Source organism: Capsicum annuum, chromosome 5, assembly GCF_002878395.1.
Source record: "Capsicum annuum cultivar UCD-10X-F1 chromosome 5, UCD10Xv1.1, whole genome shotgun sequence".
Lineage (NCBI taxonomy): Eukaryota > Viridiplantae > Streptophyta > Magnoliopsida > Solanales > Solanaceae > Capsicum > Capsicum annuum.
In genome coordinates, this window is record NC_061115.1 from 189810212 (window position 1) to 189837253 (window position 27042).

Below are 27042 nucleotides of genomic sequence, written 5' to 3' on the forward strand. Positions count from 1 at the left end.
TCCCCAAAAGTGAACTGGAAGTCCCCTTTCATTAAGTAGGCTTCTGGCCATCTCAACCACTGTACGATTTTTCCACTCGGCGACTCCATTTTACTGAGGTGAGTGTGGTGTTGAAAGCTCCCTACGAATTTTATTCTCATCACAAAATAAATTAAAATCATTAGATAAAATTCACCACCACGATCCGTGTGAAGAGCTTTTATGTTTTAGCCTGATGCTTCTCCACGAGAGCCTTGAATTTCCTGAAATTCTCAAATGCTTCATATTTGAACTTGAGAAAGTAAGCCCGGCTCATACTGCTATAGTCATCAGTAAATAGAACAAAGTACCGACTCCCACCAAATGACTCAGTTTTCATCGGCCCACACTAGTCAGCGTGTACAAGCTCAAGACAACTACTAGCCCTCCAAGATTTTCCTACTGGGAAAGTTTTCTACTTAGTTTTCCTAATATACACACTTCACATAATTCAAGATCACCCACTTTTGGTAAACCAACAACCATGTTCTTTTTAGTCAACAATTTCAACCCATTAATGTTCAAATGACCATATCGAAGATGCCAAAGTTGAGTTTTATTAACACCTATAGCAACTCACATATTTTTAACAATATTTAAAACATTAAGGGGAAACATATTATTCTGAGTCATAGGCACAATTGTAACAGTTTGACCAAATTTCTTGTCACTAACAATGCATGAATCGTTATCAAACAGAATAGAGTAACCATTAACCATCAATTGTCCAACACTTAGCAAATTGTAAGCCAAACTAGGAACAAATTGCACATCACAGATAAGTTTAGAATTACCCTGCGTTGTTTTGATAACTATGGTACCCCTGCCTTCAACTCGTACTTGTTTGTCATCACCAAGTCGAACTTTACTTTTTCTTGACTCATCAAGATCTCTAAATAGAGACTTTGTACCAGACATAAGATTCGAGCATACACTATCAATAATCCAAACACCATCAAAATTGTCAGTAATTGGAGAATAAGACATGAACAACTTACTTTCATCCTCAACTTTCTCAGAGAGATTGCCATGCTTCTATTTCTCTCTTTGTTTGGTCCAACAATATGCTTCAGTGTGGCCAGACTTCTTGCAATACCAGCATTGAAAGTCACTCTTAGGTTGACATGACTCATTAAATTGTCCTATACCTCTGTCATGGCCTTGACCTCGACCACGAAATTCGCCTCTTCCTCTACCTTTACCAGGAAAATTTGAGGATTTTTCTTTGTAGAAAGAAGACTTCTCTTTCACCTAGAATGTTTTTTCTCCAACCTTTTCATAAGACCTGTTTAGCCTATCTTCATGAGCTAACAAAGAACCCATTAATTCATCAAACGTATAGTCAGATAAGTTCTTAGATTCTTCGATAGCAGCAACCATATGCTCAAACTTGCTGGTTAAAGACCTCAAAGCCTTTACTATAATAGTTTCATCAGTAATTTTTTCTCCATAAGACTTCATCAGATTAACAATTGCAAATACTCGAGATATATAGTCTTGCACGGATTCACCCTTTTTCATTCTTAAAGTTTTAAAATCACGACATAAAGCTTGCAATTTAACTACAATTACCTTCTTATCTCCCATATACTCTTACTGCAAAATTTCCCAAGCTTCATTGGATGTCTCCACTGCTGAAATTCTAGGAAAGATGTCATCATGAAGGGCTTGTTGAATCAGGAACAACGCCTTTGAATCCTTTCTACGATTTTCCCGGAGCTGTTGTGCATGACCTTCATCCGGGTCCGAAAATCCATTTTTTACCAAGTCCCATAGCTCTTGATACTTAAAAAGAGTCTTCATCTTAAGACTCCAACACTGATAATTCACCCCTTTAAAGATTGGAAGAGGTTGATAATTTGAATTGGTGTTCACTGCCATTTTTTTTTTATCTAAAGATGATGGATTTCTCTCTTACATTTTACAATCTCTCTTTCTCAATGGATTTCACTCTTATGCTTTACAATCTCTCTTTCTCACCCTCTCTCTGGCTCCCGGGTGAAGAAACGTGGCTGCTCTGGATACCAAAAATGTTGGAAGAAAGAAAAGTAAAAGAAGCAGAGAAACTGATAAAAGAGAAAAAACTCATACTAATTTTTTTACTTCTCAATTCAACTGCATAAAACAAGATGACCTAGTGCTATTTTATATGCTTACAATTTGACAACTAAATCTAAAAAATAGGAACTAAATATAGTGGTGAAGCAGGGGTAAAACACTACTAACAATGTGCCCACTAATTTGCTAAAACAGTAAATAGAAAAAATACAGAAATTGACTTCGTAAATCATAACTCTACTAAGACTAAAAAACAAGACCTCTAAGACTAAAAATCAGAACCATAAAGAACAGATTTGGCAGTGATTGATTATTTGAAGAACTAGTCAACAAAATCTCCATGCCAAGAATCTTCTTTACTGCTCCTAGATCCTTCATATCAAACTCCTTACTGAGCTGGGCTTTGACTTTTATTATCTCTCTCATATCCTTTGTTGTAATCAGCATATCATCAATATACAAGAGAAGATACACAAATGAACCATCACTTACCTCCTTGAAGTAGACACAACTATCATAGCTGCTCCTCTGAAACATATGAGAGGTCATAAAAGAGTCAAACCTCTTATACCACTGCCTGGGCGACTGCTTTAAGCCATAAAGAGACTTTTTCAGCAAGCATACATAGTCTTCCTTTCCTGAGACTACAAAGCCCTCCGGTTGTTGCCTATAGATGTCCTCCTCAAGTTCTCCATGTAAGAGTGCAATTTTGACATCCAACTGCTCAAGCTCAAGATCATGCATGACCACAATACCAAGCAAGGCTCAAATCAAACTATGCTTTACAACTGGAGAAAACACATCTGTGAAGTCAACACCTGGAACCTGACTGTAACCTTTAGCAACTAGTCTTGCTTTGTACCTAGCATCTTTAAATCCCGATGTTCCTTTTTTCTTTTTGAATACCCACTTGCACCGGACAGCTTTCTTATCTTTAGACAATTTCACCAGATCTCATGTGTCATTCTTATGAAGTGATTCCATCTCCTCCTGCATAGCAATCATCCATCGGTCGGAATTATCACAACTAACTGCCTCTGAGTAAGAAGAAGGATCTTCACCGGAATCAATGCCTTATGCTACACTCAATGCATAAGCAACCAAATCAGCTTCAGCATACTTCTGAGGTGGTCTAATATCTCTTCTAGGACTGTCTTTAGCAATAGAATATTATGGCGCCACTGGTGGTGAAGAAGAAATAGTACCACTCTGTATCTCGGGGCTAAACTGAGAAGTAGGAACTGGTGTAGACTCTGCTCCAATCTGCAATTCAACATGGGTGCTTGACTTTTTCTGATTCATGCCACTAAGCTCATCTGGAGGCAAAGCACTAGATTCAGAGGGAGCCCGAAGCATAGCAGTTTTATCAAACACAACATCCCTGCTAATTATAACCTTTCTGCTTTCTGGACACCAAAGTTTATAACCTTTAACACCAGACTTATAACCCATAAATAAGCATTTGAAAGATCTAGGTTACAACTTTCCATTATCAATATGAGCATACGTAGGACATCCAAATATCTTCAAATCAGAATAAATAGCAGGAGTACTAGACCATACCTCTTGTGGAGTCTTTTATCAATCGCGACTGAGGGAGAGCGATTAATAAGAAGACAAGTTGTGAAAGTAACTTCAGCCCAAAAAGACTTGGATAAACCAGCATTAGAGAGCATACAACGCACCTTCTCCATTATAGTCCTATTCATTTGTTCGGCCACACCATTCTGCTGTGGAGTATGACGAACTGTCAAGTGCCTCACAATTCCTTCTAACTTGCACAAAGCATTAAATTCATTAGAACAGAACTCTAAACCATTATCAGTCCGAAGGCATTTTACCTGCTTTCCTGTCTTCTTTTAAATTAAGTCTTTTACTTCTTGAAAGTAGGCAACACATCATTCTGTTGCTTCAGAAAGAACACCCAAAATTTTCTGGAATAGTCATCAATAATAGTCAACAAGTAATCAGTGACTCCTCTAGAAGGTACTCTAGCAGGACCCCAAAGATCAAAATAAATGTAATCAAGTGTCCCTTTAGTTGAGTGAATGCCTTTAGTGAATCTAACTCTCTTCTGCTTCCCAAAAATGCAATGCTCACAAAACTCCAATTTGGTAATACTCTGCCCATCAAGAAGTCCTCTCCTTCTTAGTTCAGTCATCCCTTTTTCACTCATATGCCCCAGGCGTATATGCCAAAGTTTAGCAATGTCACTTTCTGATAGAGAGGAGGTAGAAACAGTTATATCACCTATAACAGTAGTGTTTTGCAGGACATATGAATTAGCAGACCTTCTCTGTCCCTTCATCACAACAAAAGCACCTTTAGTAACCTTCAGGACTCCACCTTCACTAGTGTACCTATAATTATTCAAATCAAGGGTACTCAAGGAAATAAGATTCTCTTCAGGTCTGGGACATACCGTACATCACCAAGTGTCCTCACAACCCCATCAAACATCTTAATCCTGATTATTCCAATACCAGCTATCTTATAAGGTGTGTTATTTCCCATCAACACAGCACCTTTAGAGATTGTTTCATATGTTGTAAACCAATCCCAATTACGACATATATGAAACGTGCATGCTGAATCAAGAATCCAATCCTCACAGGGTTTGGAGTTACCATCAGAAACTATCAAGAGTTCTTCATCACTACCGCCATCTTCCATAAAACTGGCTTTACCGGACTTCTCTGGTTGGTTTCCCTTTGATTTTATAGCTTCTCTTTTCTCTCTATTCTGTAGCTTCCAACACTCGGATTTGATATGACCCTTCTTCTTGCAGTAATTATAGGTTTTATTTCTTTTTTTGGATTTTGACCTATTCCTATCATCATCCCCAGAATTCCTCTCACGAGTCCTTTCTCCTCGAATAATAAGACCATCTCCTTGAGTCTCGAAACCATTCACAAGATGCTTCATCTTCTCCTTAGAGAACAACGTATCATAGACTTCATCAATCGTTAGGGTATCACAACTAAATAAAATTGTATCCCTAAAGGTCGTGTATGATGCAGGCAGTGAACACAACAAAATCAATCCTAAATCTTCCTCATCGTACTTAACCTCCAGAGTCTCTAAATCAGAGACGATTTCTTTAAATACAAATAGGTGATCCTCCAAAGACGCACCCTACTTGCGATGGAATAAAGTCGTTGCTTGAGGTGCAACTTAATTGTTAGGCACTTCGTCATATACAGTGATTCTAGTTTCAACCACAACGCAGCGGTAGTGGTCTCCTTCAAAATATCCTGTAGAATTTGATGGATAAATGAAGGTGGGTTTGAGATAGAGCCTTCCGATCCTTACGCCGTTTGTCCTCCTCCATCCACGATGGGGGCATCTTCTCAAACCCTAATAAAGCATCATCCAAATTCATCTACGCGAGCCCAGCCCGCATCTTAACCTGCCATAACAAAAATCTGGTGTTGCGATCCAACATCAGAATATCATACTTCATGGTTGCCATTCCCGAAAAAATAATTGAACAGGCTTTGATACCAATTTGTTATGATTCGGACAGAGTAAGCAAACCATAAGTAAAAAGAAAAATAAGAACAACACACAGATTTACGTGAAAACCCTTACGGGAAAAACCACGGGCAGAGGCAGAGATGATTTCACTATAATGGAGAAAGAGTACAATGTGGAGAATGACAAAATTTCTAAATGCCCAAAACAAACCCTCTAAATGCACTTATATAATATGTGCATACAAATAAGTCCTAGGCCCAAAAATATAATGGGTCGCATCGCGAAACTTTCAGGGCCCAATCAACAGAATTTGGGTCACAACTCTAACAGTTTCAACCTCCTTTACCGAGATGAAGAGATTAGAGTTCTCCCTTCCATTAAACTCTAATGTTTCAGTGTCCCTTTAATGACCTGAATTTATGTATTGCCCTGTGAATCGATCCTTCTCTAAAGATCATAACAGTTTCAAACTTTAGGCTGTAGTTTTAACAAATAATAGCGACATACCCAATGTAATCCCACAAGTTGGCTTTGGGAAGAGTAAGATGTACGCAGACTATATCCTTACATTTGTAAGGCAGAAAGATTGTTCCCGAAAGATCTCCGACTAAAAAGGGAAGTATATGACAAGATTAAAGAAAAGAGACAGCAAAGTAGCAAGATACCACACAAAATCAATATGATAATTTATGCATACCTTACCCTCTTAACAATTATATTGGTCATACAATGTCATTTTTAGCGAGATGGATGGGTAAAAAGCTGTACAACATAAGAAAGAGTTCATTATGAACCTTAGCTTGGCGAAGCGCATAAATTTCCAAGAACAGCTGCTTTGATAGCTCCTCTAAGGCTTGAACCTCATTTTCCATGTTTCTAATATCTTCATGCGTGAAGCACATTCAACACCAAAGAGAAATGTGTCAAAGAATTGTTAGAAGTAAATCAAATATCATGTAGAGTTGTCCGGTGCACTAAAACTCCCGCTATGCATGGGAACCAAGGTTGGGCCAGACTATACTAGACCCTTGTGGTCCGGCCCTTCCCCGGGCCCCGCACATAATGGGAGCTTTAATGCACCAGGCTTCCCTTTTTTTAATGCAAATATCATGTAGAGCTTTAGAAAGAATATTTGATGTTATAAAGAGAAGAAAGAAAAAACAAACATAAATAGATGAAAGTTGACTCCCTTAGGCAAATAATGGCAATGCTCTTAGATCCTAGTGTTTAGAGACAAAAGGAAAGCCACCTAGATGTTATCCTATTTGCAGTGACAACATATCAAACCATATATCTTAACCATAATTTCTCCCTCCATTCAGATGTGATATTACTAGTCGATTCCCCAAAAAAGAAAGTCACTTCTTCAAAATGCAATTTATGCCACTCAGTTCCTCATTACTATCAAATGTTATTAGAAAGTTGCATTGAATCCACAAGGCTTTTAAAGTTCAACTAGAAAAAAAACGAGTTTTCATCCCACTACTGCTCCTGCTAATCAGAATCATAATAACCAACTTGCTTTTCGACATTCTGATGGTCCTAAATGTGATCATTCAAAATAAATTTAGGAATTGATTCACTTCCCATGCCGTAGAATAAAAAATATAAAGCAGTAACTGAGTTATTTACTACCAGCTGTTTTGATTTTTAAGTCTATAGATGTTACTGCTTCACTCCATCCAGAATAGTTTTCACTCACCTATCATTATGCTGCTTTAAAGTAAGTTAAAAGAGGGACGAGGGGGTGCCTGTTTTGAATTCACTACCTCAAAAAGTTTGGGCATGGCCAAACAAACTGTCTAGTTGCAAAATTAGGAAAGAATTGTAACAAACACACACACACACCGAGAGAGAGAGAGAGAGAAGAAGCAACAGAAACTGAGAACTGCCGCAAAAGAAATTAATTACAATTAGCATACGTAGGAGAAACGAAAAAAAATGAATCTTATATATGGAGGCTCATATGCACTTGAATCAACATATTTCCCAGGAGAAACGTTCTACCATACACTAACCTTGATCCTTTTGGTCATCCTGATCGGGTCGCACAACTGTTCCCACAATGCGCTTAAGGAAGGAACTGGATTTTGTTTTCTGCAGCAGAAACACATTAGAGAACACACTTCAAAATAAAATACATAAAGAAACTGCAAATGTTCAGAACCATGAATGCCACCTTGCCTTTTCGTTCTATTAATATCTCTTGGAAATAGCAGCTGATGTGAAAATTGAGCTATTGACTCACATAGCAAACAGCAGCTAACCTTTCTTTTTAAATACGGCAAGTTGCAGTATATCTCCAGCAAGAAATTAAGTTCTGGTTTCCAAAGCAAGGTCTAGGATTTTTCATCATTTTCTTTACGAATTGCTACTTGATCTAGAAAAGGGTAGGAGAGAGATACTCAGAAAGTCCTTCACGCAAGAAATACTTACAAACACTACAGCACCCTCCACTATTACTTACAAAAGCTACAGCACCCACCACTATAGCTATTTGTCCACTATTTCTAAGTGTGATTTCTATGTTATTAATGGTCATTCTCAAGGTCAAATCGGTTGGATCACTTGAACGAATATGCAGAAGTATTATATATACCCAACTTTAGATATTCTCACGAACCGCATGAAGCACCTGTAAGTTCCAATGAAGGTAGGATAGGAGTATATAAAGGCATAATGAAGTGTCTCAACAATGTAGCCCAATAGCCCATTTAGATCTATGTCTATTATCAATGGCTTTGCACTAGTATGAAATATGAGAAAAGTACTGGCCGCCTATAAACAATAATGTGTTTCTTTCCGTGCTTCTTTTTGGGTGACGTGTGTGTGCACATAATGAAAGCATACAAAAGAAAAAGCTTAAGTTGACCAACTAACCTCTTCCGAACCTTGGATCCGCTCCATTTCCCTCTGACAAAGAATAATTCTCTTTTTTTTTTGCAACACAAGTTTCAATTGACTGCATCAGCTGCCTCTCCAGTCCTTTGATATCTGATTCCTCTATTTCTCTTCAATACAGAAAAAGTCAGAATACTAAAGACCAAGTATGATTACTATAAATATGATATCTCCCTTTTGATAGACTTCAGTTCAACATATATTTGAGTTGAGTTGATTACTATAAAATAAAGATATCACTCCTTTTGTTATAGACGTCAATTCAACATATATTTGATACGGGAATAATCATGGATATGGACTTAGGAAAGTGCGTGTTGGACCCGAGCCTTGGCATGTGCAATTGAAGTGTAAAAGAGGCCCAAAATGCACCCAAATCAGCCCATAAATTACACTAGATGGGTGCCCACTCTTTGAAGGGCCTTTTGGTCATTTTAACTTATATTTTGTAATAGCTATAAAAGAAACATTGTAGGGTTTTAGACTTAGTTTATGAATGAAGTTGTAAGTCTTACAAGACAAAGAAACACAAGTCCTCTTTCCTTGAGGCACCCAAAACCGAAATTAGGGCTTAGACAAGTGTAGAATCACTTGTGTTTGCATTTGCTTGGAAACATTGATGCTTGGGAGGTGGATTCCGATCTTGTGTCTTTGTAAGAGATAGGTTTATTGTTGTGTGTAGTGTTAAGGGTCCAAGAGTTACCATTCTTGGGTTCTTAACATTATACCTTCATGTGGTCTATCTATCTATCCTTTTTCTTTTGTAATCTTGTATCCGTTTTGTATCTTGTATTGGAAGCCGTTTTTGTTGTTGTTCTCATTGTTGTTTCATCTTATGTTGTTAAATTAGTTTGCTGTTGGCTGCAACAGGTGTCAAACACCTAGTTATATTGTCCTTCTTGTATTTCATTCTTGAATCCGAGAGTGGTCTTCAAAAGGGTCCTCGATTCTTTAAATTAGTGGACTATTTTTGGAGTGTGTTTGGACTGTTTTGAGACTATTTCATGTGTTCCTTGGTTTTCTTGTATCAATATTTGAGTAAATACCTATATTGCTCAGGGATCGACTCTTAGTCTGTTTTTATTTGTTTTGGTGATGGATGTACTAACGCGGAAAATTCAAGGTGAGGTGTCATGGTGTATATTATTTGTGGATGATGTAATTTTGATTGACGAGACCCTGAGATGAGTTAATGCTGATAAAGGATTTAGGTTGAGCAGGACCAGGATGGAATATTTGGAGTGCAAGTTCAGTGAGGGGATGTAGGAGGCAGATGTGACGGTGAAGATCGATACACAGGTGATTCAGAAAAGATACTTTCAAGTATCTTGGATCTATGATCTAGGGAAAGAGGGAGATTAACGAGGATGTCACCCATCGTATTGGTGACGAATGGACGAAAAAGAGGCTTGAATTCGGCGTTCTGTGTGATAAGAAAGTGCCTCTTAAACTTCAGGGGAATTTCTTCAGAGTGGCGGTAAGACAAGCTATTTTGTATGGAACAGAGTGTTGGCCAGTCAAGAACTCTAATATCCAAAAGATGAAGATGGCAGAGATGAGGATGCTGCTATGGATGTGTGGGTTTACTAGGACACATAGGATTAGAAATGAGGTTATCGGAGTTAAGGTGGGGATGGCTTCGGTAGAAAAAAAGAAGCGGGGAGTAAGGTTGAGATGGTTTGGGCATGTGATGAAGAGGTGCCTAGATGCGCTAGTGCAGAGGTGTGAGAGGTTGACTATAGATGGATTCAGCGTGGTAAAGATAGATCGAAGAAATATTAGAAGGAGGAGATTAGATATGACATGGAGTAGATACAGCTTCCCAAGGACATGAAGGTATAGAGTACGCGAATAAAGGCAGATGGGTAGTAGGTAGGAGGGCTCTTTGCTAGTAAATAGGTGTCTTTTGCCTTGTTATCCGTGCTAATTGTCGTAGTGCTTAGCTTGTAGTGTCTTGGTCTTGGGAGTTTTAGCGATGTTTGTTGTTTCAGAAAGGTCGAGTTTGCTACTACTTTGTGGTAGGCTTATTTTTTGCTATTATCTGTTGTTTATTTCTACTTACTGTTTCTTGTTCTTATATTATATCCTTCTCTAGAATATTTTTGTCTTGAGTCAGAGGTCTTTTGGAAACAACCTCTCTACCTCACTTCTGAGGTCATGACACAGACCGTACACTTTACACTCCCCAGACCCCACTTTGTGGAAATATACTGGTATGTTGTTGTTGTTGTACCTATGTTGCTCAAACTCGAGTATGGGTATCTGATACTAGTACAGATCTAGAGGTGGATTCTTCTATCACATAAGTTTTAGGATTGAGTGTTGGGATACAGCCAATAAATTAAAGTTAATGAACTAAAACAACAAAATTTAATTCCTTATAAAACCTAATTTTGATCCTAAAATATTTCATGTAAAAGTAAAGCATTTCATACTTCATAAAACTCTTATGACATAAACCAAAAAAGCAAACCAATTTCCCAATCAATCTATACTTCTAGGTCATAGATGTAGTCAAAGCACCCAAGGTAAGTTGACCAAATCCAGTGTAGATCCCACACCCACACACATGTCGGACATAGGTACGGCGGTAATTATGAAGAATCCGAGCAACATAGCTAAATACTACTACAACAATATAACCAGTATATTCGCACAAAATAGGGTCTGGGGAGGGTAGAGTGTACGCGGACCATACCACTACCTCTTTTGAAGTAGAGAGGCTCCGATGGACCCTCGGATCAGGAACCAAAAAACAGTAAAAAAGACGTAATGAAAACAAAAACAAGATGGAATAACACATCCTAGAGAAAGACAGAAACAAGACACCCACCACCCACCGAGTAATACTATAAACTATCTGTCTGAAAAGAAACTACAAGACACGTGCATAACACTACGACTACTGGAGTATCAAATTTAAATTGGTAAGAACATAGTCTAAGTAAGGTATAGTAGGTTGTAGACAGAAGTAAAGGGTTATTAATTAGAACTATCTTTAGTAAAAATAACAATCAGTCTGCAAATAAACGATCAGGCCATTGTGCAGAGGGGGTTTGAAAAAGGAATACAACTCACAATCAGATCGTGGTCCGTGCCATATCCAAGAAGATAAACTATAAACCAACTGAGTTTGCACTCACAAGCACCAACTTAAGCTGCATCTGATGCTCACATATTACCTGATGAATAGAGATAGATAACTATACGGCAAATTGACTGCTCCAAAACCTGAAAGAATAGCCATGACAGTCACCCCAATCACACCAATCCTGCCAACCAGCTGAGTTATGGTGAAAAATCCTGAAAAAAGAATGTAGAAACATAGTTATATTGTCCGTATCAGAAAGTAAAAAGAAACATAGTTATATTGCAAGAGAGGACAAAATGATGAAAATGCCTGAGGAAAATTACAAAAATACTTAGGCTAATTATTTATTCATCCACTTTAAATAGCTTTAGTGGATCTCCCATGTAGTCTAATGTGTCATTATAGACACCACCCTATTAAACACTGACTAGCGATGCGGATTGATGCCAGACGAGCATGGCTATGACTTTCAACAAGACCTGTTAAGAGATTGGATGTTGGGTCTACTCAGGCCCAAAATTTGGTTGGGATAAGAATTGTCCAAGATCATATAAGGAGACTAAAGCCCTACCCTCAATCAATGTGGGGCTTTGACATCCCCTCACATGCATAGGATTAAACATCCAGAGCATGGACAACATAACATGGGAGCGCAAATTGGGTAAACCAAGGATAGGGTTGGATATGACTCTATGACATTATGTTGGAAATGAAAATTGGTCCCAACACAAATCTAAATACTGACTAATGAAGTGGGAATCACCCAAAAGCATATAAGGAGACTACCACTCATACCCTGAACTAGAATGGCACTCTTAGACATCTTTTCATTTTTATCCTCTATCTACAAATCATTACATTTTTGCCCATCAAGTACTAATACTCTAAGTTAGCAACCAAACACTATGTCGGCTAAGATTACTGTTATCAAAGGCACACTTAAGCCCTAAAGCGAGGCTCAAAACGTATTGAGAGCTTCGCCTCGCTTTATGTGCGCTTCACTGTTGTCTTCAAGTTTCTATGGCATACTTTTCCTGGCCAATGAGTCTCTTATGAAGAGGGACACTAAACCATTAATATTTCAATTTATCATAATTTTTTTTCAATTTCTATGTTCGTATATTTGTCATTAATACTTAATTATTAGTCTTGGACTAAAAATAAATATTTGTAATTTTTCTTCCTTAGTGCCTTTTTTCATTAAGCTCACACTTTTATTTGTGCTTTAAGCCCAATAGACCTTAGAGCTTTTCTGCGCTTTTCACTTTTGATAACACTGGCTAAGACGGAGTTGAAAAAATGTAGAGTTTATTCCTGTTCTGTAATGAGAATTTGCAAAAAAGAAAACTTGAATAGACAGATGATCGGAAAGAGTAGCTTCTTCTGCATGCAAATATTTGAAATTACTGTATGAATATACAGGAAAACTCCTGGTCCTTCATAGTCATGCCATTATGATGTCTTATTCATAAAGATGTGACCTAGAGAACATTAATCCAATATTCAGAAAATCAATAATGAGGATGGAAAACAACATCCATGTGCAACAAAAGAAATATACAAACCTCTGTAAGGTGAAGGCATTGGAAAATGAATGCCCAAGCGCCAAAACCTATAGAGAAAAGCCAACAAGAATAAGATAGCACCCACTGCAGCCCGTTCCTTCCTCATGCCTGAAATACAAACGCAAGATTCAGAACATCTTTTGAAGAAGAGAGGTAATTGAGACGGTACGATCTAATATTCGATTCGAGAGAAACAAATCTTTCTTATGGTTAAAAAAGCGTTCTATTTTGATTGCGGTCACTTGCATCTGCTTTCAGTTGGGTGTTTAGGATTTGCCTTCATGCCTTACTTATAATTTTTTATTGTATTTGCATATGTAACTTGTGTGTGTGCGAGAGATACAGAGAATGTTGGAACAGCGGTGGAGTACTATAATCAAACTGATCTATGGTTAAAAGTAAAGACTGTGTCCTACTTATTCATGGTTATGATAATATTATTTGGCGGTGGACCCTTGCAGGAGAATTTTAAGCTGTTGTACAAGTGAGTGGATTGATTAGAACAATGTTGAATTAACTAATCACTTTTGGTACGGATGTTGATGATCCAACTCGGTCCTAGTTTCTGACAGGAAAAGGTGGCTGATGATTTATGTGAAGCACTTGGATTGTCTCTCTCTCTTCCTGGAGAATTTGACTGATGATGTTCATCTTGTTATTGAACTTGGTCGTTGTGAACTCATCTCTCATCTACTTCTTTTTCAACTCAAAAAAGGGAAAACATATCTTGATAACATGCCCAATGAGCTCCCCACCTGCTTGCGGTGCAGTGGTCCTCAATCCTTGAGGGCAAAATTAACTCCAAAGCAAAATGGATAAGAAAAAGACAAGAAATATGATTGAATAAAGGTCTAGACGAGCCAAAGGATTAGACCAGATGTGACTGGTTGCTTTTGGTAGGTTTAACAATTTTATAGCTGGATTTATGGGTTGACCCTTAACGGAAACAATAAGGGTATAAGTAATCAATCCTTTGACTCGTGATAGACTGATAGTTGACATTGAAGAGATAGTATTGGTACCTCTGTCATGTGGTGTGCATGCAAAGGTCTTTGAATGGTGGTTTAGGATGCTGCTCGTGCTCCTGTCCTTCTTCTCGGTAGAGTCAGGATGGTTGCTTGAACGTGGGCTTCAATATTTTCAGCTGGGTCGTGCTCTTTTCCATACCTCGATCATTTTTCCTAACCCATATATAGATAAGGAACTACATCTCATAATATTCTCTCCTATTAGTAGTCCAAATTAAGGACCAAACTTGTAGCTTTTGAAGGTTTGAAGTTATACATGTATCAATTACTGGAATAAATTGTTGGCATCCTTTGGTTATTTGAACTGATCCAGTGTTAATACCTTTCTATCTTCCTCTCATTCAGGTTTAGTGGCTTACAGTTTAGTATTAAGTTGCATCAGTCATCCTTTCATTTGATACAGAATATAAGCAAAACTCAATTCACATAGCAATGACTAATACAAAGTTTGAGGACACAGATTAACTGTTACTTGTTAGGTGACTGGAAGTGCGAGAAAAGAGCCCTAAGACTAGAGGCGGGGAGTATCCAATAAGTTCTACAGAGTGGCAATGGCCTTGGCAACTTTATCATTGAGCTGAACATGCTATCACCTAAGACCAGGAAAAGAGCCAATATTCATTGGCTAAACTAGAATCTTAAAAGTGAAAAAGCTCTTCTATAGTTGTTTGGTAGCTAATCTGGCTATCAGGTGATACCATGGCTGAAAATGAATGTGAGTGTGGAAGTGTCCAAGTGTTTAACCTGGGTGGTGATCTTCTGCCTTTCTGCTTCTTATCAAAGGCAGAAGTTGATCGCATGTTACAGGGTCACCAGTGGTGGGTGCTCCTACTTGACTGTCAGTTGTTTACAGCATTTATTCACGATTAAGGAGGAAGGAAAGGATTTTGATGTCAAGCGTGGATGTATAGCTATCCACCTGCGGTGCTTAGATTTGTTCCATCGTTTCAGAATCTCTGCCTGTGTGTATATTGACATCAATCTTATCCTGGTAGACACATTGAGTATAAAAATATTGTAAACGACAAGGACAAGATATAGTCACATGGACCATATTTAGTATTTTGAATACCTTGTTATAGTGTGTTATATAGCTTCCACCTCCAGTCCTGATGAGCATTTTCTTTTCCCACCACCAGCATCATACAGTTAAAAGTTAAACTTGTATTCAATTATTGTAGCATTATTCTTCTAACTTTTTGCATAATCTGCTGGTTGATGGTTATAACTTAGTCTGGCGTTTGGTTTACTGGAATATGTGCCAAGGAAAGCCTTGGCTTACAACTTCATGTTTGCTTCACTCTCATTTAGATTAAGCTAACATCTCCTTTTTCCCTCTGCAATTTCACTCTCATGGATGTTGTACTGACTCAACCCTGGCTGTCATGCAGATGAAGGCTGAGGTGCCGAATAATTGATTTGGGAGTTTAACTCTTTTGGCTGGAAGTTTGAGATTTCAAGAAGCCACCGTCAGAATCAATCACCAAATAGCCAGAAACTTTTATGGATAATGGGAAGAACATACCTAGTCAACTGTTATCCTGCTAGTCCTAGTCCTTAGGTGGGATGCTAGCTACTCAGTTTATAATTGTAGCTGCTTCTTTTGGCCGGATATTTAAATAGCCATACTATCTTTATTTCTTCAGATGTTGAGTGAAGTGTATAGTATTGATATGGGGAATGTCAGATAATCTGAAGGATGAATATGAACTTATCTGACTTAATGCTGTTTTATCTTAAACTTCTGAAATTCTGTTGGATTTCATGACTGAAACTGCTTGCTCACTGCTATGGGCAAAAAGATCCTAGCCTTTTTGAGTTTGTCATGCAAAAATGATACTTAGATAACTTACCTGAGCCGTTCGTGCAGCTGCTCTTTGTTGAAACATGCATTGAGTCGAATTGGTCTATTTCGCAGGCAAGTTGTACAAGGATTATAACAGAGCTAATAATGAAGGAGGTGATACTATTTACAGATTACTAAATTGTATCCATCACCGGGTACTTTCTTCATCGTATTAAATCTAAGTTGTATTTTATTTTTTGTTCCTGCAATACCATTGGCTCATATTAAATCACTTTATTTAATGTAGTTTGATTTGATACCGTCTATGGGTTAAAATAAAGTTAAAAATTAGACATCCTCAGCGGAAATTGTGTTTCGAAAGTCGAAACAAATGCAACTATAAATAACATGAGAAACATACTATAGATAACAAGAAAGGTACGAGTAACAATCGTAATCGTACAAGCTTAAAGCACATTTTTTGTGATTTATATAATGTAATACACGTAAAACTAGCGCTTGGAATTTAGTACTCTCTCCGTTTCATAATAAATGAATTGTTGAATTTTAACACACATATTAAGGAAAAAACATTAAAGACATAAATTTAACACAACTTTTCATTTTTACCCAAAAAAAGAAAAAGTTGACCTTGTAATACCTTTTCAAAAGTTAATTGATTGTCAAATCATAAAGGCAAATTTGGAAAAAAATTCAATGATTCACTTATTTTGAAACACCAATAAATACCCCAACAATTCACTTATTTCGAAACGGAACGAAGGGAGTAGAAAAGAATGTCAATCGCAGCATAACCAAAATTGTATTATAAATGCAAAAGCTAATATCGTTAAGCAGTTAAAAAGGACAAATTTATATATTTGAAAATTACGAGCAAAATCCGTTGCCCAATAATTTAAAAGTTGCTAAACTGGAGGTAGACGTACAACACAAACACTACCCTTTTCATTTTGCTCCCCAAGACACATATAAATCCATCCATCCCCCCCCCCCCCCCCCCCCCACCTCCGAGAGGAACCATCGCCTAATGGTGCTTTTATGAAAGTGTAGTCACTGGAAGGCTATCGAACCTGAAAATCCACCCCCAGCCAAAGCGAGGCCATCTCAGAAGGCTTTGATTAAATCAAAATCTTCACAGCTGCTGCAATATCACGCAGCTCATCTTTTGAAACTTTCTTCCACACTCCATTAATTATCAGGTGGCCTTTCAAACCTTCCAAAGGCACGTCGTTATGACCATTCTCAATCTCCATATCATCCGTACACTGTTTATCACCAGGCTCCACTGTCTTCCTCATTTTCTTCATATTAGGATCATCCAAACATTCAATTGCAGCAACAGCCTCCCGTTTGCATCCACATTTATTGGTTTCTGGGATATCATTGTCTGATGATTTCGCAACTTCTGCTGAATCACTAACAATATCAAGAGCTGGAAGACGGCCAGTAGAACCAAATGCATGGGGCAGCATACCAATGGGGCATGCTTTCCAGGTTTTTGCAACTACCCATTGGCTTCCAGAATCTGTTGTGCTCATATTATTGCCCTTTACAACTCGATGCATAATTAGTTCAAGCTTCTGAGCAGCTTGGCGAAGAGAATCTTCTCCCTTGGATAGTAGGAAGCTTTCTGAACTATTGGTGGAAGGATCTGAGTGAATAATCTCTGAATCAAATACACTAAGTGAGCAGAGCTTATTTAACTTATGGACGAAAGAGTCCCTTCCAATCATCTGAGCAATGATAAGAGAGGATTTCATCAGCTGATTATTGTCATGAGAGGACAAGAATAAACATTTACATAATAGTTCTTGTAGTGTTGCCTCTGGAAGATTAATTTTGCTTGATGAGTCTTCCACGTCAGCAGAAAGATCATTATGGTTAAGAGACTTTAGTGTCTTCAGGTTTGCAACTATCTGCTCACACAGGTAAGATAATTGTCCAATCAAGAGAGATTCATTTGCATTTTCTGAGAGGGCATTTGAACCTGACAATGATCCGTAAAGAAATGAGTCAGCTAAAATTCATTCCACTACATGAAGCAAAAGAAAATCCAAAACCGGGAGAAACATCGTAACAGATAGCGCACACACATAGATAACAACATACCCAGTGTAAGTAGGATGTATGCAGACCTTACCCCTACCTTTGTGGGGTAGGGAGGCTGTTTATGATAGACCCACAGCTCAGCCGTCAGCACACATATTCAGATGAGGATTGGAAAACAATGAGATTGAAACACAGAAGGAAAACAGCAGGATTTGAAAGAACAATTTAAACTTCTGTATATTGAGCGAATCCTCCCAGTAAGTTAAGCTAGTGAAATACTTCATGTTTTTGTGCCTTCCCTTGTAAGATGGACTGGACCTAAAAATACCTGTAATATGACAATAATCTCACTAGTGTACACATAATCCGCAAGCAGCATTTCCAGTATCAGTGAAAGCAAGAATTCCCCCCAAACAAGGATTCAATTCAGCGCATTCTCTGCTCAATAAAACACTAACGGCAGTTGAAACTTTCAGCATCCATGGCACAAAATTCTAAAAGGAAAATCCAGTCAAAAGTATCTCTTATATAAGCTCCCGATAGCTATTTTACCAACGTCCCAAATTAGCTAGGTGCTTACTAGAACAGGAATAATTGCTCTCTGTGTTTTTCCAGTCTCATATAATAAGTATATTTTACAATAGAGGCATTCATGATACTCCAACAATACCAAGCACAAAAAATCATCAAAGTGAAGGAAAGCTGTTGTTATGTTGAATTTTCTTGACAGAATACATCACTTACCATGCTCGTGCTTTGTGGCTTCCGTAGTCTCAATCTTGTCTAGGGCTGCCCGGAGAAGAGTCAGAAGCAAATCAGGTTCTCTATTTGACAATTTCTTCAGGATTGGTTTCCAGTCATCATATGCACTATGCATGTCAATAGTTTCACGGATTTTCAGAGCATTCTCCGAGTCCACTGGCAGGTTTGAGGAATCTACTGTCTGCAGCATAAGTTCCAAAAGCACAGATGCCACTTCTGAAGATGAGGAAGTATATAATCGAAGAATGGCCTTCATAGCTCTAGTAATATGTTTCTTAGAACCTGAGACAAATTAACCTGGAAAACTTAGGACATTCAGCATTCCAAATATGCTGATGGTAAAGCACTTTGGAACAGTGTCACAGACAATAATACCCTTTCAAAAAGCAAAATCCAGTATGAACCACCTTCATGAATCAAGAAATAGTACACAACTTCGCAGAAAGTAATTCTATATCCTAATTACCATAATGTCAGATTTATACGCTAGACAGAATTATAAGGAAATTAACAAAGAACAGAAAAGATGCTAAATTCTACAGTTTATGAAACCTTAAAAAGATCCCAAATGGTGGTGACTGGACAGCCCTGAAATCTGCTGTGCGAGGATGAACACTTATAAATCTCAAAGGATAAACTAGTTCATCTCACTCTTCTTCGTAGAACTAGCATGCTAGTGCTATCAGGGCATAAATTTGACATTGTACCGATGCTTTTATTGTCACAATGTTTTAATGCTCATTTTTCAGTAAATTGTTACAGGTCATAGAGGTGGATGTAGCAGATCACCGTCAAGTGATTGTCAAAAGAAGAAAAGAAGTTCTAAAGCAAATTTCATAAAGTAGATACAGCAAATCTGTCGATGAATCATGGGGTTACAGATCTGAGGTTGAATAGAATTACCAGAAGTTTTAGAATTTGGTAGCTTCCCAGAAATGAAAGATAGAAACTTGTTTCTAGCACAAAGTTGCCCAAGTCTAATTCCTGTATAAGAGAACGAAAAATGTTGAACAAATCAGAAAACAGTACACGTACAACACGGAAGAAAACCAGAAAATTTTTACTAGCTATTTTTCCTGAATTGGATAAAAAGAAAAAAAAAATCCCAGTAAAAGGTGGCGTTGGATTTCATAATGTCAATCAATTTCGTACAGAAAGGCAATTTACAGTAGCGCTTAAGTTTGCAACTATTTGGTTCATATTCTTGAAGGAAGGATCTCAGCTCTCGGACATAGACATGAGAACTCAACAACGCCCAAATCATTTCCTTGAATCTTCACTTTGATTTGCTACTACCACTATTGCTTGTCATAGTTAAACACTCGAACCGCTAATAATCGAATCTAAAAAAAGGGTTAATTTAAGACACGTGTTCTTGACCTCATATACAAATTTAACTGTACCATTTGTAGGGTAAACAGATGTTAGATAGCATGAACTTCCATCCTTAATTAATGCGGTAGTATGATGTAATAGGAGTAAGTAGGTGTAGTGTGGACAGAAGTTGTTTCTTAGTCCTTCTATTCTGATGCCAGTTTTTTTCCCTCTTGAGCAGTACAAACTTCTCTTGGTAAATAAGACGTCCCGCTTGTTTGCCAAAAAAACTAAAACGATTCATTAATTAAACCACTCAACCAATTAAGTTAATCAACTAACTAACTAATTAATTAATCCTAAAATGTGCAAATAAGAAGCATTGTTTTGGTATTTTGTGAGTGAGATGCAATTAAAAATTTAAAATGCACCAAAATCATTCAAAATAAACTAATATAAAGCTAAAAATTGTCAACTTTAGGAGAAACTAGAATGGAGCAAAATTTAGGCATTCACACAGCAAACACCCCTGTATAGTTAAGAGACGTTTATAAAATTCGGTTATCTGTTTAAGAGAGTCCACCATCTCAGTTTCTTGGCAAACATAATGCCTTACGTTGTCTACCAACTGTCTTTTGAAGTGAAAAGGACCAAAGCTCAAATCCCCTAACACAGCCATCTACACCACACTATCAAATTTACAGTAAAAATATGATTTATGGCAACTTAATTCTTTGAATTAGATGCAATGCTGCATCATTACAAGGGAATTTTTTGCACCAAACATAATTTATTTGTCATACCTACAGGTGCTAACGAAACACAATATTTCACTAGAAATCAAGCATATTTGCAATCCGACTCAAGAAAATTGATTGATGAGTAACACAGTTGGCAAAACCACCACAGTACAATAGGAATAAAGAAAACGCACTCACGTTTTTCTGAAGTATGTGAACTGTTACTCTGCTTCACTTTCAGACATAAAGCCATCTCTAGTAGTTTTTGTTTAATTTCTTTCCTCAGGTTGGCAGTAGAATCCCTTCGAATCACATTCTTTTGAGGTTCCCAATAATATGATTTCAACCAGTCAAGCGCCTGAAATTATTATCATTTTAAAACATAATCCAGCTGCAACTTTCTATTTTTCACTCTTACATATATGAGAGTTAATAACTTAAATGGTCACTCAACTTTGGATTTTATCCCAGAAAGTCACTTAACTTTGGACTTTACTCAAAAAGTCACTCAACTATAGATGTTTTACTCAGAAAGTCACTCAACCATTTTATTATTTTTTAAACTAATTTTTGCTTATGTGAAATACTTTTTTAATAACAAAATTCTGAAAAATACAATTATTAATTTAATGACCCTTTTACCCTTTTTTTTATTCCCCTTTCTTTCATTTCATACCAACAATTAAATGTTGAGAGCCTACAGTATTCAATAGTTTATATATCATTTACATGTAAATTAATATCTCATGCACAATATCACCAAGCTTTGCACATATAGGAAGTACGATTGCAATATTCACTAAATCAATTTGTATACCCTTTAATTATATTAACCTCTGACGCTATGTTGTAGAGTTCAGCTGTTCAGGATATGATTAAGATGCGATATAGATTTACGCAATCTTCTGTTTATGGGGATGTTTAGATTTAGGCATGAGTAACTAGAACAAGAATTGAAGCTTTAGTGACTATTGCAACAGTACTTCCTATATGTACTTCCGTATTTAGAACAAGATGAGATGGGATTAAAATTAAAGGGTATAAAAATGAATTCAGTGACTATTGCAACCTTACTTCCTATATGTGCACAACTAGGTGATATTGTGCATGGGATATTAATTTAATGTAAATGATACATAAACTATTGAATCCTGTAGGCTCTCAATATTTAATTGTAGGCATGAAATGAAAAAAAGGGTAATAAAAAAAAGGGTAAAAGGGTCATTAAATTAATATTTTATTTTATTTTTAATTTAGCTATTAAAAGAAATTACACAATAAGCAAAAATTAGTTTAAAAAATAATAAAACGAGTTGGATGACTTTCTGAGTGAAACATCTAAAGTTGAGTGACTTTCTGAGTAAAGTCCAAAGTTAAGTGACTTTCTGGGATAAAAGTTTAAAGTTGAGTGACCATTTAAGTTATTAACTCTAGATATAAGGATGAAAAGAAGATTAAGCATTTAATAACATCTTTTGAGCAATACGATCGTCCTTTCTTTAGTTAGCAGCACGTGAATCAGATAACATTAAGCCTATTCATGGACCTGGGGTACCCCATTAAATTCACCTGTGAAAAATAATTTGGACTATATGTTCAACCATATGGACAGGGCTTGGACAAAAAATGAGCTCATAGAAAAATAAAGGCAAAATCAAAATGGGATTTATAATTTCTCAAATAGGACAGAAAAATTATGAATTAGTCCCTTTGGGTCACTCTGATCCTAAATTTGATAGTGTATTATAACTAGTCTTCATTTCCTTCCCTTTGATTTATTACTTATTCCCTGTTTTGTTTGATAAATTTTCATCTAGCTGCAGTTCGATCACTGTTAATGTATAAAGGTTGTATGAATCGTGACTAGAGGCTTTTCAGTGATTCAAAAAGATTGTAGCATAACATGTAGATTCTACAAAAACCACAACATTAAATGGAAATTAATCAACACTATTCAAGAGGATCTCCATTGCAGCATAATTCCTATCAGGGTTGTGAAGTCTGTTTATTTAGTATAGCCCATGCTGAAAAGGGAGCATCAAGAATGGCACAAGCCTCACAGCTACATCTCCTTTTCTTTTCTAGATGGATGCATTGTAGATACATCTATATACCTATTCCAGAAATCAATCATTTCTGGGTAACTAGAGAATGAGAAAAATCTACTGCTGAAGCAGAAGATCTGCCACATGCATTTCGTCACCTGTCAGGGACATTTGTAGGCTTTCTTTCTAAGTTAATGTAAATTTGTGCCTCCTCCAGTTAGTTTTACCAGTGTAAACCCACAATACATCTCAGTGTTAATAACAGGAAATCCATTATGAATAACAGAAAATCCATTAATCTTAAAAAGGGATGGAACTTCAGGAGGAGTCACAGCTTCAAGTCTTCAACTGTAAGTACAATTAAAGAGATGTACACATTAAGCAAAAAAACTATAGAAACCCAGGAACACACTGACCTTGGTAGAGGCAACACGGACCAACTGCAGTGAAGGAAGATCACGATGAGAGCCCTCTACAAGGAAATATTAACCAATGTTAAGAAATCAGCTTTTTCACATTGGAATTCAGTTAGAAGTTGCAGCAAAACAAGCATTGCTAACTGATGCAAAGAATAAGTAACACACAGTATAACATTCTCGGTTTCTTTAAGCTTGCAGCAGATTCAGAACATAATGCAACATCTTGAAAGCTATATTACTTGGTTACTCGCTCACAAAGGCTGTAACAGAAATTTAATCTGGTCAATACTTATGTATAGCTACCTTACATCAAACGATCAACATCTTTCATATCAAAGTTGCAAATATGCATAAACACTCACCATGGCGAACATCAATCAGCATACGTGGAATCCCAATAGCATTTGCTGCCTCAGCTATTGAGATTTCTGCCTTCTTTCGGGTCTTCTCAACAACACCATTTACAAGCCTGGAAAGTAATTACCCTATTATGCTGATTTTGCTTGCTGAAAACACAAACTCATCAACACAACTTCTATCCTAAAGTTCCACCATTTAAACGAAAGTACCCTCACAAATAAGAGGGAAAAGATGAAATGTTGAAAATGAATAAACTGAAGCGGAAAGAAGGGAATCTCAACCAAAGTAACAGTCTCAATTTTCATCCAATTGTGTTTTCATATCAAATTAAATAACGCTACCAAGGACATTGGACAAGCACCACGTGCTCAAAATCATAGAGGACCAGCAGCAACAAGGAAGCTGCAGAAAACATTGTTAATAGTACATATCTTGTACTGTATGGAATGAACGAATAGAAGATCCCCACCACACTTGCTTTCTTTACTGTGTAAATAAGGGCATAAGCGAAGTGAAGGTACTTCCGTCTAACTAGTTTCATAGCAATGAAAATAATGCCAATAATAATAAAAGATTTAAAAAAAAATTCACATCTTCACTAGTGTTAATATGGTATAAAGAAAAGATTCCTTGTTGTATTTGACAGTTAGGCAAATTTGATAGACGAATGTAGCTGAGCCATGTGCTTAATCTCGTACATATAATTTTTGAGACCATCTTGGTTCACAAGAAAAAAATAAACTTCTTTGTCTTTTACAAGTAGAAAGAAATTAAAAGTGTAAATAACACAACAATTTCTTTGTTTGGATGGTTGTTACATATTGTCTAATAATGTATCGTATTGTGATGTTTTGTATCGTACTGTATTGTTTTAATGAATACTACGATTGGATAAATTGTATCATTTTTCATCCTTACATAATGTCACACATCAACAATTAATTTGAAGGATAAATCTACAAGTAAAGTAGAGTATGGGGTAGAGTTAATATAAATAGAGAATAAAATCAAATTATTAAATAATAAAAAAAGACAAAATGAGAAAAAAAAAAAAAAAAAAAAGGTAATGACGTGATCACACAAAACCAGTCATTACACAAAATGAGATTTTTCGTTGTTAACTAACGATGGATTTAAGAAATGACACCACAAAATTTAAGTAATAAACAAAAAAAAAAATTGTTTAAACTAACAACATGATACAATACAATTGACAAAAAAAAAAGGAAGTAGTAACAAATAGGGCTGGGCATATTTTGGTTTAAAGCGAAAAATCGAACCGAAATTTAATTTGGTTTGATTTTTCGATTTTTCGGATTGATTTCGGTTTCAAATTTTAGACATTTGGTTAAACGGTTTGGTTTTCGTATTTTCAAAACAAAAAAAGGATAAACCAAAATTATATAAATAATATATTATAATTTATATATATATATATATATATATATATATATATTATTATATATGTAAATATACTAAAAATATAATATAATATGATATAAAATATAAATATATAAATTATAATCATTTAGTAACCCTAAATCCTAATATACTGGTTTACTTTAGACCCTAACATTAACGTTAAGGTTGCAGTGGCACTCAGCCATCCTCAGTTCGTCAGTTCATTTGAAATTTCAACATCGTCAAGGGAAGTCGACACTCGTTTGCTCAGGTCGTCACTGCCGTCAGCAGTCGCTGCCGAGTGCAGCCACTGCCATCACACCAACGGCAATGACTCAGCGAGGTCGATATTTATGGTTATTTTATGCGTGTTGAATTACTTATATTTGGGAATAAAAAATAGGTTTGAAAAAAAGATTATTTTTCGAAAAAAATCACCAATTTTAAATGCTCACTACTTTAATCTTTAAAACCGAAATAAAAATCCGAAATAACCGAATCGAATTTGTAAAAACCGAGCCAAACCGAAATAATTTTGGTTTGGTTATGATTGTCATTTTCGTCAATCCGAAAACCTAAAAACCAAACCGATATTCAACAATCAAACCGAAAAAACCGAATGCCCACCCCTAGTAACAAATGTACCTCATAATTGCCATACAATATAGCATTGAGAGCATTTCTTCCGACTGCAAGGCATTTCCCCCTAGGTCCTTCCTGCAAAAGAATAGCAAGCAAGAAAAAGTTCACTTTAACACAGAGGATAAATCAGCATAGCAATTTAATAAATAATTGAATACCCCTTCGATTATCAAAAAAAGAAGTCAATAAAGGATGGCACACCTGAAAAAAAGATCCTTCTGTTGAATTTCGATAACTGAAGCAGTAACATCCACTGCAACAGGAATGCATCCTCTGCTCCTCCACGTTGATATCTAATATCCAAAAGAAAATCCATTTAAAAAAAAAAAAAAGAAAAAAGAAGGTATCCCTGTGCACTAAGGCCGTTTCCACAGGACAACAAGTTAGAAAGAAAAAACATAAAAAGGTGTGTGTGTCTGTGTGTTACCCTTTGAAGAGCAAAAGCAACAGATGCCGGAGAAGTAGAGAAGAGGGAATCTCGAATGGAGTTCCATTCATCCCAGCTTAACCATGGCACCAACTTGAGACCTAGAGAGTTGCCTTCTACGGTGTTGTCACTAAGTGCTTCCATAAACCCTAAAACAGACATCGGGTTTAAGGCACACAAGTACACACTGGAGAAAATTGAAAATTGAAAATTGAATGAAAGGTATTTTTAAGTAGCAGTTTGGCAATAAAAATTAGCACTTGTTTTTCGGAGTTAGATTTAGAATTCAAGATAAAGTTAGAATTGGAGTTGTGTTTGATATTATTTTTTTGAAACTTTTTTAGACTTTTAAAAAATTTTTAAATATAATTTTATGCTCTCGATTTTTAAAAATTATTAAAATCACTTAATTATTAATTTATCTACTAACATATAATTAAATGTTGAGAAAATAATTTATATGTTTTCAATTGATAAAATAATTAATAACAAACTAATTGTTATGATTGTTATTCTTCTAAAATTTGAACAAAAATATCACAAGTAGAAGCTAAATAAGTTTATCTAATCATAATTGATTGAATAGAGAAAATATATTTTGATAAATATAATTGATGGATATAAATATATTTTTTATATTCTTAAATTTGTTGATAAAAATCCTTAATTGCTTTCACTTGAATTAATTATTTTATTAAATTGATCTTTTTTAAAAAAATTACGGATGAATTATTTCTGAATAGATTAGTGCTAATTTTTTATTTTTTTTTATTGATGATATTGATTTTCCTTGAATATTATTGTATCGTAAATATGGATCGTTCCGTTATATTTGATATGTGACTTTATTGACCACTTTTTAATAATTTATTCAAATCATAATATACATTATATGACATATACAGAAAATTAGAATGGAAAAAATATTAAATTTTTTA

The 27042-nt window shown here is 36.1% G+C and overlaps 1 protein-coding gene and 1 pseudogene across 1 annotated transcript; both read right to left on the reverse strand.

The window, feature by feature from the left end:
* LOC107855686 overlaps window positions 1-13357 on the reverse strand; it is a 50734-nt pseudogene extending 37377 nt beyond the window's left edge.
* Window positions 13358-16728: 3371 nt separating this feature from the next.
* LOC107855696 lies at window positions 16729-26357 on the reverse strand. The gene is made up of 9 exons (XM_016700708.2): window positions 26105-26357; window positions 25879-25970; window positions 25681-25752; window positions 23637-23743; window positions 23272-23327; window positions 21009-21168; window positions 19660-19740; window positions 18739-19038; window positions 16729-17932 (listed from the first exon to the last, which is right to left on the reverse strand). Exons 1-9 carry the CDS (start codon window positions 26264-26266, stop codon window positions 17064-17066), a joined length of 1899 nt encoding a protein of 632 aa, XP_016556194.1. The 5' UTR covers window positions 26267-26357; the 3' UTR covers window positions 16729-17063.
* Between the last annotated feature and the right edge of the window lie 685 nt (window positions 26358-27042).